The 12,571-nt window shown below is 35.6% G+C and overlaps 1 protein-coding gene across 2 annotated transcripts; it reads left to right on the forward strand.

The window, feature by feature from the left end:
* Positions 1-1,431: 1,431 nt before the first annotated feature.
* On the forward strand, positions 1,432-10,783 carry LOC107874265. Of its 2 annotated transcripts, XM_047400405.1 has the most exons (3): positions 1,470-1,970; positions 2,520-2,681; positions 10,017-10,783. In XM_047400405.1, exons 1-3 carry the CDS (start codon positions 1,601-1,603, stop codon positions 10,337-10,339), a joined length of 855 nt encoding a protein of 284 aa, XP_047256361.1. In that variant the 5' UTR covers positions 1,470-1,600; the 3' UTR covers positions 10,340-10,783. The 2 variants fall into 2 exon arrangements, with proteins under 2 accessions (XP_016576586.2, XP_047256361.1); XM_016721100.2 differs by lacking the exon at positions 2,520-2,681 and having other exon boundaries at positions 1,432-1,970.
* The last annotated feature ends 1,788 nt before the right edge of the window (positions 10,784-12,571 follow it).

Below are 12,571 nucleotides of genomic sequence, written 5' to 3' on the forward strand. Positions count from 1 at the left end.
TATAACATGTTAAATTATTTTTTTCTATTTCAACTTATGTGGCACAATGCTTAAATGACCATAATAATTAATTACGGGTGATATAGTAAAATTACTGTTGAAGCAGACATGTCATAAATGTCTATTTTATTTTTTACTTAAAGTATTAATTTTTGAATTTATAAATAACTTATAATAATTAATTAAGAGCAGTATAATAATTAATTAGGAGTGATATGGTACAATTACGGTTGAAGCAGACATGTCATAAATATCTATTTTATTTTTTAATTAAATATTATTAATTTTGTAATATATAAATAACTTATAATAATTAATTAGGTGTGATATAATAATTAGTTAGGGGTAATATAGTACAATTACGATTGAAGCAGTTATGTCATAAATATTTATTTGATTTTTTAATTAAATATTATTAATTTTTAATATATAAATAATTTATAATAATTAATTATATGTGAGCTCCATCATATTCAATAGGAGTAGCATCAATGGCAAAGTGGTAATTTATTAGAATGGCATGAGTTATAATTAATTCAAAATGGAAGGACTTTTCTTATAGTTGTTGATAAGGTCCAAACATTAAAACACAAAATACAATTTTCCTAAACAAACTAATCTTGCAAAGTATTTTATAGACCTTAGTATCCTAAAACTTTGTTTTAATACCCATAAGCTAACATGTCAAAACCATCATTTCTAATATATAGAAAAGAAAAGAAAAGATTTTATATATATATATATATATATATATATATATATATATATATATATATATAAAAAATAGTAAAGAAAAGAAAAATAATATTTTTTTAAATAATTTAAATTTTTAATTATTGTGTAAAACTTTTTCTACTCTAATTTAAGTGACATGATACTTAGATGATCATAATAATTAATTAGAGACGATATAGTAAAATTACGATTGAATGTATTAGGAAAAAATTTAAATTAGATGAAAATGTAATAACAAATAAGAAAGAAAGTAAATTATATGTTTGATATGAAATTAAATAAATAATAAAATTTAATTAATTGCATCAATTATAATTATTTTTTACAATAAATTATCATCCTACTAATCAATTTACTTAAATATATTTGAAATAATTTTTATACATAAAAATAAAAAAGATAAATAAGATTGAAAAATAAATGGAAGACATAGGGCCCATATGTGTGGAAATATGTGTGATGACATTATGGTAAATTTCTTCAATGATATTGCTTGTAATTAAAGAAAAAATAATAGACTTTTATTTAAACTTTTGATAAAGTTTTAAAGTCAAAGCACAAAAAATAATTGAATTGAGCTTATAATTTATTATAATGATCAAGTTATCCCTAGATAAATTTGTTATGTCATTTTCATCCATGACCAAACCAACTCTTCTATAATATAGAAAGAAAAGAAAAGAAATATATATATATATAGATATAGATTTTTCTTTTTAAGTGTAATTTGATATGGAGATTATCAATTACTTTTTCAATTCACACCCCTCACCCTCACCCCACCCCTCACCCCACTACCATGCACCCCAACCAACAAAACTAAGCAGCCCATACCTGTCCAAAGATTCTCCCCAAGTAATCAAGGATGTCCACAACTCCTGCTATAGATTCTTGTACAGTAGAAACCAGTGATGGGGTCAAACTCCATACCAAAATCTTCAAACCAAATCCATATCAAGAAGGTGGAGAAATAACCAAAAATGGGTCATGGGTTGTGGTTTTGGTTCATCCATATTCAATACTAGGTGGTTGTCAAAGTTTATTGAAAGGAATAGCAAGTGGGGTTTCAAGAAAAGGGTATAAAGCTTTGACCTTTGATATGAGAGGTGTTGGGAGATCATCTGGGAAGCCTTCTATTACTGGGTTTAAGGAAGTTGAGGATGTTGTTGCTGTTTGTAAATGGGCTTGTCAAAATTTGGCTGTTAACAAGATTCTGTTGGTGGGTTCTTCTGCAGGTAGTATTTCTTTTCTTGCACTATTGGTGTTTTTTGGGTTTTTAGTATTATTGAATTGTCTCTAAATTAGTCTTGTTTGATGTTGATTCAACGGCCTTGATATACATAGGAGGTTGTGGAGGACACAGATTAAGGTAGGAGGTTAGCAGGTTGCAGTGTGTTGTCTTGTTATCTGTTCATATTAGTAGTTGTAGTATTACTCCTGTTCAATAGTAGGTAGCTGTCAGAGTCTATTGAAAGGAGTAGCAAGTGGGGTTTCAAGAAAAGGGTATTAAAGTTTTGACCTTTCATATGAGAGGTGTGGGGGAGATCAACTGGCAAGCCTTCTATTACTGGGTTTAAGGAAGTTAAGGATGTTGTTGCTGTTTGTAAATGGGCTTTTGAAAATCTTTCTGTTGGTGGGTTCTTCTGCAGGTAGTAATTCTTGTTCTAGCACTTTTGGTGTTTCTTTTTTTCTAAATTAAGCCTGTTTGATGTATACTGTTTGATGTTGATTTGATGGCCCTAATATTGTATTCCATAGTTTAGAAGGATTTTTTTTTTTTCTAGGGATGAGGTGTGAGAGGTTGGCCGTCAAGCGCTTGAGGAAAGGTAGAGGTAAGCCTAAGAAGTACGGGAGTAAGGTGATTAGGCATGACATGACACAGCTTCAGCTCACCGAGGATATGACCCATGCTGGGAGGGTGTGGAGGACACGGATTGGGGTAGAAGGTTAGTAGGTTGAAGTGTGTTGTCTTGTTATCTGTCGATACTAGTTGTTGTAGTATTACTCCTGTTGTGGTTTTGTTTCATCCATATTCACTGTTAGGTGGCTGTCAAAGCCTACTGAGAGGAATAGCAAGTGGGGTTTCTAGAAAAAGGTATAAAGCTTTGACCTTTGATATGCGAGGTGTTGGAACATCAACTGGGAAGCCTTTTATTACTAGGTTTAAAGAAGTTAAGGATGTTGTTGCTGCTCGTAAATGGGCTTGTGAAAATTTAGCTGTTAACAAGATTCTGTTGGTGGGTTCTTCTGCATGTAATATTTCTTTTCTCGCACTTTTGGCGTTGATTTCTGGTTTTTAGTAATATGGGGTTGTTTCTAAATTAAGCCTGTTTGATGTGTATGTTTGATGTTGATTTAATGGCCCTGATATAACATTCCATAGTTTAGAAGAATTTTCTTGTTTTTCTGGTAATGAGCTGTGAGAGGTTGGCCGTCAAAGGCTTGAGGAGATGTATAGATAGGCCTAAGATGTACTGGGGTGAGGTGATTAGGCAAGTCATGACACTACTTCAGCTCACCAAGGATATGACCCTTGCTAGAAGGATGTGGAGGACACGGATTGGGTTAGAAGGTTAGTAGGTTGCAATGTGTTGTTATCCATCGGTACAAGTAGTTGCAGTATTACTCCTGTTGTTGTTGGTCCATCCATATTCAAGGTTAGGTGGTTGTCAATGTCTATTGAGAGGAGAATAGCAAATGGGATATCAAGAAAAGGGTATAAAGCTTTGGCCTTTGATATGTGAGGTGTGGGGAGATCAACTGGGAAGCCTTCTATTGCTGGTTTTAAAGAAGTTAAGGATGTGGTTGCTGTTTGTAAATGGACTTGTGAATATCTTTCTGTCAACAAGATTACTTTGTGGGTTCTTCTGCAGGTTGTTTTTCTTTTCTTGCACTTTTTTGGGGGTTTCCTAAATTAAGCCTGTTTGATGTTGACGTAATGGCCCTGATATAGTACTCATCAATTTAGAGTGATTTTCTTGTTTTTCTGGTAATGAGGTGTGAGAGTTTGGCCGTCGAGGGGTGATTAGTTACGACATGGTGCAACTTCAGTTCACCGAGGATATGACCCTTGATAGGAGTGTGTGGAGATCGAGAATTAGGATAGTAGGTCAGTGGGTTTGCAAGAAAAGGGTATAAAGTTGTAAGCTTTGATATGAGAGTTATGGGGAGATCAAATTGGAAGCATTCGATTAATGGGTTTAAGGAAATTAAGGATGCAGTGGACGTTTGTATATGGGCTTGTGAAAATCTGTCTGTCAACAAGATTTTATTGGTGGGTTCTTCTGCCGTTAGTATTTCTTTTCTTTCACTTTTGTTGTTTGATATTTGTTTTTTGTCTTTTAAGTATTATGGGATTGTCTCCGAATTAGGCCTATTTGATGTTGATTCAATGGCCTATATATGTATATAAAGTTGTGGAGGACATGGATTGGGGACCCCAGTTTGGGGTAGAAGTGTGTTATCTTGTTGTCTTAGTAGGTAGCAGTGTGTTATCTTGTTGTCTGTCCATACTAATAGCTGTAGTATTATTCCCCTCGATCTGGTTCGTCGATTTCTATTAGTAGTTATTCTCATATTATGTTATTGTAATTACTATCCTGTTATTATTTGCTATTTTTGTCACTATCTGCTATTTCTTGTATGTCTATGACGTCTCCTTCTGGACTGCTTTGGACTACTTTTCCTTGAACTGAGGGTTTCTAGGAAACAACCTCTCTACGTTTGAGGTAGGTGTAAGGTGGTCTGAGACTTACATTCTACTTCCCCAGATCCAGCTTTGTGAGATTTACTGGGTATGTTGTTAAGTTTACAAGGATTCTCCAAATTTTCAGTGTTATTCCAATTAAGTACTGCATTGGGTCAGCTCATTTAATGGTTAAATTACACTTATAGTCTGACACTTTTTTGTATTTTTAGCGTCTATGGATGTTTTTCTGGTTATTTGGAATTATAGTGTTGTCTCTAAATTAAGCCTGTTTGATGAATATGTTTGATTCAATGGCCCTGATATATAGTCTTGTCACAGTTTAGAAGGATTCTCCAAATTTTCTGTGTCTTCTTTGTGTCTTTCCAAATAAAGAGTGCACTGTGTCAGTTCATTTAATTTTAAGAGAATTACTGTCTGTTTTCTTGTTTCTTTAATTGATAGCTAAAACTTCTAGTTTAGTGTAGTAGCATATAAACAGCTTGACGCGTTGAGTCTGTTGGATTACAATGATATATAAGTTGATTCCTATCATATAAGGTAGTTCTTGAGTTGCATTTGATAGGAAACTGCCGCATGGTTTCAGTAGGGAAGGTAAATTTTTATCCTTTTCCTAGTGGCTCTAAGATTAAAGATATTGTATCCTTTAGAGGCGGAACCAGGATTTGAAGATTATGTATTCCAAACTTTGCCACCGAACCCATATGTCGTTTTAGGAAAAGGAAGTGGAAGACGCAGTAGGAGAAGAAGGAAGCAAAGAGAACTCATGCATTTCTAAATTTTTTATTTTTCTCAATGAGTTTATGTTATGTACACTGATAACACTATTAGGTTAAGTTGACCTATAATAATATCTAACTCTGTGTATCAAGCCTGATATGGTATTCTTAAAATAGAGTTATAACCTGCTATTACTGGTTAAATTGCCTTGACAGCTATGTTGCTCACACACTCCCGAAATGTTGTCGTGCCCATGTCAGCCTCCAAAAATGCACTACTTTTGGAGGTTCGACCACACCGTAGCCATTTTGAAGAGTCCAAGAAACATTGACTAATGATGTAAATATTTTTGTATTGTCGGTGTATATAGATGGTCTTTGGTTCTTATGAATTATGGGGCTTGCTTCTAAATTAGACCTGTTTTATTAGATGTTTGATGTTGATTCAGATAGTGTATTCTGCAGTACAGAAGGAATTTCCAAATATTTCATTGTGATTTCTCTATTGTTCCAAATAAAGATTGCAAAAGGTTGGTTCACTTCTTTGTTAGTTGCATTTCCTAATGAGAATAATGATATTATTCTCGTAGCTTTAAATGTTAGTTAAATCCTCTTGTTTACTGTAGTTTCATATGAAGAACTAGATGCGTTGAATTTGTTGGTTTACAAGGATATGCAAGTAGTTTTTTATTTTTTTAAGAAAGTTCCCGGTTATATGCGAGTTGATTTTTGTAGGTTGGATGTATAGATATGCTGGTTCTTGAGCCATATTTGATAGGAAACTGCTTCATGGTTTCAGTAGTGGAGACAAATTTGCATCCTTTGCCCGAAGATTAAAGATATTGTAGCCTTTCATTTGTTCGTGTCTTTTTGTCTATGAAAGGAGTCCTATCTTCATTTTCAATATGTATGTCGCTTGTTGCTAATCCACCATTCAACTGAAGAGACCTGAAGGTAACATTTTGAAATTTAGAGATCGCACCTTCCTGATATAGTTTCATATGCGTGTGAAACAGTTTTTTGGTAGGAAAGTTCCGAAATAAAATACCTCTAATTAATGCAATGGTGGCGAAGCAGCCCATGACATCAATAAATAATGGAGCTAATCAAGATATTAAGGGTTTGAGTAGGTGTGGTTAGCTTGAGAATCTAAACAAATTTAATAGCGCTAAATTGGTAAGTACTCAAATATTAATGTCTTATATTTACATGGATAAATGGGAGTTGAAGAAAAGAATGCCACTGAAAGTCAGTAACCAGTTAACTGCCTAAATTTTATGACTCTGGTCCCCTCCACACCGTAGCTACAGTCAAGGGTCTGTATTTACACCGTATAGTGGCGCTGATGCGCCAGTGCGGAGGTGTGAGACACTGGCTATGGATGATTTTAGGCGGGGGAGAGGTAGGCCGAAGAAATATTGGAGGGAGGTGATTAGACATGATATGGAGCAGTTACAGCTTACGGAGGACATGACCCTTGATAGGAAGGTATGGAGGATGCGGATTAGGGTAGAGGGTTAGGGGGTGGGAGGGTGTCGGGTGTTTTGTGTGTGTCTGAAGTTTCTTGGTAGTAGGTTTTGAGTGTTGTTTATGGTTTCAGATGTGTAGTTTGAGTACTATCTTGTGGCTAGCGTTGTTAGTATATTTTGCATACTGTACAAGTCTATACTGCATTTATGTATTGTGTTTGTTATATGATGATTGATTCTAAGCCGGGGGTCTATCGGAAACAGCCTCTCTACTTCACCTGAGGTAGTGGTATGGACTGCGTACACTCTACCCTTCCCAGACCCCATTAGGTGGGAATACACTGGGTGTGTTGTTGTTGTCGTTGTTGTAGTGGCTGAAAACTTCGACTTGTTCAGCAAGATTCAGGTTTAGCTTAGGCAAACTCCAAGCACGCCCGTCCAGTGTGCTGCTTTCACGACATGCTACAGTCCTGGGTGTCTTCTAGCGGTCTTCTAGGGTTGCTGTTTCCATTCTTGTCATATATATATAATTTGAAGACCCCAATGGATCTATGATAGGATCGTTTATTTACAACGGAATGGTATACAAAGTCAACAGATCTCAATGAATACAATAGGATTTATGGCTACACAAACTGTTGAGAACAATTTCTAAATCTTGTCCAAGACGAACTGTAGTAGGAGATTTGTTAAAACCATTGAATTCGAAGTATGGTAAAGTAGCTCCTGGGTGGGGGACTACTCCTTTGATGGGTGTCGCAATGGCCTTATTTGCGGCATTTCTATCTATTATGTTGGAGATTTATAATTTTTCTGTTTTATTGGATGGAATTTCAATGAATTAGATCTATAAGAACCGCAATTAAAACCTCTTTCAAAGAACTTCAACCAATGTATTTAGACAAAATGGTTCAATGGATCCTTGTACTATGTCGGTTTTGTAAGTTGGACACTTCTACTTACATATTTGTCAGCTGGACCCCTAAACCCATTAAAAAGCAATATTTTGCATCCTTCGACCGTTGACCGAGCCTACGTGGCATTGCAATTGCTGAGTAGGATGAAGTGCGTGAAGGCACTCGCCTAAGGTGCGAGTGAGGATCAATTTTTAGTCAATTTTATATTAAAATAATTAAAAAAAAATTAAAAAGGCCACGCAACTGTTTTTCAATTTTTTTAATTTAAACATATTTTTAAAAATTAAAAAATAATAAATTTAGAAAAAAGAAAAAAACCCTTCCCCAACCCTCTCCCCCGTCCAGCCATCCCCCTCCCCCATCGACCCCCTCTCCCCCACCCCCTGTCCACCACCACCCTTAACGCCCCCCACCTCCACCAATTCTCATACACCGAAACACAATCACACAGCATATTCACTCAACACACCCACACAAAACCTCTTTTATTTATGGATTAGCAACTACACAACAACAATTCTCCACCCGTCATCATCAATATACGATACACTCGCCATCTTGCTTTGTTCCGCAACTTATACACACAAACGCACCCTTACTGAAAAAGACACACACACACGGAGAGAGAGATCAAGGGAGAAATTGAGAGTAAGAAAACGATGAAGGAAAGGGCAAGAACGGGAGAGATCGAGAGAAGCGGAGAGAGCGTGATCGAATTCCGACGAGGTGCGAAGATAACCCATTAAAATCGGTGACCAAGCTCTTCACAGGAATCGACCATATCCACCGAAAAACGACTCAGAACTTGCCATCGTAGGAAAACCCGTCACCAGCGATCGAAATCACCCGCGAAATACCATCACCGGTGAGCTACGAGTGAGCCGCCAACATAATCCATTTCATTTGAGTTGTCCAGTTGGTTTGAGAATTTGTCCCATTTGCATTTTTGTTATCAAATGACTGTTCGTTTGGTCGTTTCCTCAGCTCTCACGCCCCCTCTACTTCATTCTCTCTCTCGTTGTTCAGCTCTCTCTCTTGCTCAATCTTTCTCAGATTTGTGTGTGTGCATGATATCAGTGAAGAGTGTGTGGTGTGTGTGTTTTTCTCGGTAGCTGGGTGTGTTTGTATTGTTTACTCTATATCAGGAAGCCATAGATCTCTATGTGTGTATGCGTTTTTATTGTGTGGGTGTAAAATCTGTGGAAAATGATTGTTGGAAGCTCATTGTGAGTGTGTGTGATGGTGTGTATTGAGAGTGACCATGAAAAAAGTTCTTTTGTAAGAAAAAGAAAAGAAGAAATGAAGAAAGAAAAACAGCAAAAAGAAAGAAATGGGGAAAGGGAATGGAGAAAGATGAACAACAAATGGAAAGAAATGAGGTAAGAGAGAGGAAGGGGGGGGGGGGGGTTTCTTTCTGTTCTTTTTATTTATTTATTTATTTTAATATGTAATATTTTTTATATATAAAAATGATGTGGCACACGTGGCAGCTGACGTGGGAGAGTGTGTTACACTCACCCAAAAAGTGTTTAAAATGTTGTTTTTTAGTGAATTCAGGGGTCTAAATGACAAACATGTAAGTAGAAGTGTCTAACTTAAAAAACCGACACAGTACAGTGGTCCACAAGGTCATTTTGCCATGTATTTACCACATCTTCAAGACATTCCTAATTCCAAGGGAATTCATCCACGTTATTGCTCAAGAAGGTTGAGAGCTCCATGTTGTAGTTACTTGGTGTCTTTAACGTTCAGCTTTATACAAACATGAATTGCTGCTACTCAAGTTCCATAGTTACTATTTTCGTTTGCTGCTACTTTTGATGGCATAGGTGTTCGATGTTTCACTCTTTCTCTTGCTTTTCCAAGAAAATTGAGGAGGTGCTAAAGTAGTACACATTTAATCATGTTAGAAGGAAGTGACAACGTAAGAACACACTGTATGAGATTGAAGTTGTCTTTTTAACCAACGGAAAACAAGAATGCAGGAGTGAGTAAGATCATTTTTTCAGGTGAGCGTTTAAAATGATAATTCATTCAGCTCTATTTATGAGTTCTCTGAAATGTATATCCCTTTGTCGTTAATTTGTACACCTTCTCAATGGACTGTGTGACTCATCTGAGTACTCGCTGCATTGCTTTGGTAAGCAATAAAATCACATCCCTCTATCATATTCTCCAATATTTTGCCTAATTAGGGAAACGGTTTTGGTTTATTAGGAGTGTGTGACCATTTGTTTACTTTTGTCTCACAGTCTTTTGCTGTATTACCATTTGTTATAACGATGGACTCCATATGACTAACAACAACTACATATCCAATGTAATCCCACAAGTGGGGTCGGGAGGGTAATCCCACACGTTTGAATTTTGAGTTTTAACTCTTCTTATGCTATATTCACCTGATTACAGAGTACGTTGGTGTAACCATTTTCGATCAATGTTCTGATTATCGATATACATTTTTTAACAGGTGCACCAATAGCAGGCTCAGCAGTAGATCAGGTTGAACAGATTGTGGGATATGTAAGTATTGGTTACCCTTTTGGTTTATTGGCATCGGTCCTCTTTGGGCGACATCACAAAAACATATTGAAGTCGCCTAAACCAAAGCTCTTCATCATGGGGACACAAGACGGATTCACTACCGTTAAACAGCTGAATAACAAGCTTAGATCTGCAGCAGGACGTGTCGAGACTCATCTTATTGAAGGTATTGGCCACTTTGAGTTGGAAGGACCTGCCTATGATTCTCAGATGGTAATTTTCATTGCAGAATTCCTCAGCACTTTGTAGTCCTCAAGATGCTCGCCCTGCACGGGAAGAATTTGCGACATAATGTGGTTGTCTATGAGCGACACCCAAGCGTTCTACACACGGTGTTGCACCGTCAGTGTTAGGCAATATCGTAAAATGACGCTTTCTAGCTGGTCTCCAAATGACAAACTTCCTATGTATGTGTTGAGAAATTCACTAAATATGACAACTTTCCATCACCTGATTCTTGGAAGAGAAAAATGGAGTTGGGATTGATTTTGTGGGGTGGGGGTGGGGGTGGGAGTGGGGGTGGGGGTGTTGATGGAGATCATATGGTACGGGTTTGGTAAAACTCAATAGTTTTGGCTTAAATTTTGTGTTGAGAAATCCGCTAAATATGTATATATAATAAACTTTGAACCTAGTGACATGGAAAGGATCGTCAGAACCTATAAATTTCAAATCTTGATTGTGTATGAGCAATGATAGCGTATGTGCGACATGGTAAATACTTATTTGCATCGAGTGTCTTTTTTCGACACCGAGTATTTGGGTGTAAAATTTTACCTCTGGAATAAAAATCTTAGCTCCATTATCATGCTGACATACTAACGTTCATCCTTTATTGTTTGACATGTTATGATGCTCGGACTCAAGTGGAGGTATTTGATAGATAAATTTTAAGATTTTGGAGTACGAATACAACTGGTTAGATGCCATCAATAAATATATAATATGACACACAAAGCATATATTTCAATTAAAGTTATTAAATTTAAACAAATAAATTATACAGTAATTCTTCATAAATATCTAATATTTTACTAATTATAAGATATTTTGTGCAATGGCATACTTTTATGTTAGAAAGCAGTAATTGAGAATTTGAATGAGATGACATGTTCATCCTCAATGTTATTTTTGAATGTCTCATGCTCATGTGCATGCTCTTTTTATTCCTTTCTTGTTTTTTTCTTCTTTTGCTCTATTGGTTTTCATTTTTTAAATATAATCATTCACGAGAGCTTTGCTCTGTTGGTTTTCCTTTTTTATATAATCATTCACCAGAGCCTCGGAGTAACGGATAAAGTTGTTGTCATGTGATCAGGAGATCACGGGTTTAAGCCTTGAAAATAGCCTCTGGTAGAAATGCAAGTTAAGACTGCGTACAATACATCCTTATTGTGGGATCCTTCTTTGGACCCTGCACATAGCGAAAGCTTTAATGCATTGAGTTGTGTGGAACTCATTAATGGGGTGGAGAAATCTCATCAATTTAACTCCCACTCTTTGATGGTCTTATTGGAGTTAATTGCATCTCAGATAGATCTAGAGGATCGATTACGAGTTCACATGAAAAGTGCTTAAAAATTATTTTGAAACTTAAAAGCACTTAAAATAAGTCAATTCAAACGGGTCTTAAGTTATGATATACAATTCGCGCATTGCATGGATATTATACTAGTTGGAGTTAATTGCATCTCACATAGATATCTTGAGTGGATGTATCGTAGAGCTAATTATGTATCTCAATAGGCCCAAAATCGAAAAAATATATCGGGTAGCTAATTATGTATCTTTACAAGGAAAAAAATCTCTTCGTTGAATGTATCGGGAGCTAATTATGTATCTCAACAGACTCAAAATCGAAATTTTTCATAATTATGCAAAATATTGAGATTTTCTATAACTAAGCTCCAAACTATTGAAATTTATGTTGTTTGCGCTAAATTAAATAGGCAACATTTCATGTCGAGGACTTATTGACTTTATTGATTGAATTAATTTAGATTCGCTCCGCAAAGATTCAAAATGGAGAAATGCTCCTTATCAGGAGCTTCTCCATTAACAAAACTCGAATCTGAAATTTCTGATTAAACATAAGAATATATTACTTATATTATATGTTTTGTATAACAAAATTTTACTTTTTTCTCCAAATTGTACCATAGGACCTCCTCCTATAGGGTAAAAATACTAACAATATATCTTTTCACTTCATCACAATTTAGAAAAACAAGAAAATAATAGAAGGAACTCAATAACTCTAAAATATACACTTGCATATACATTAATGTTATACAATAATAAAAATAAAATCAATCTAGTCATTCCTAGTTTCCTACACTAATCAATTGATCCACAAATTTCAATTTTCTGAAAACTAATAAGAATAGATGAATAGAGCACTCATACAAGAATATCAACTTGTGATTATACGGAAGAAGTTACCGTTCAAGTCCATGATACGTATTGTCCGCTTCAGATCTT

Source organism: Capsicum annuum, chromosome 1 (genome assembly GCF_002878395.1).
Source record: "Capsicum annuum cultivar UCD-10X-F1 chromosome 1, UCD10Xv1.1, whole genome shotgun sequence".
NCBI classification, from domain to species: domain Eukaryota; kingdom Viridiplantae; phylum Streptophyta; class Magnoliopsida; order Solanales; family Solanaceae; genus Capsicum; species Capsicum annuum.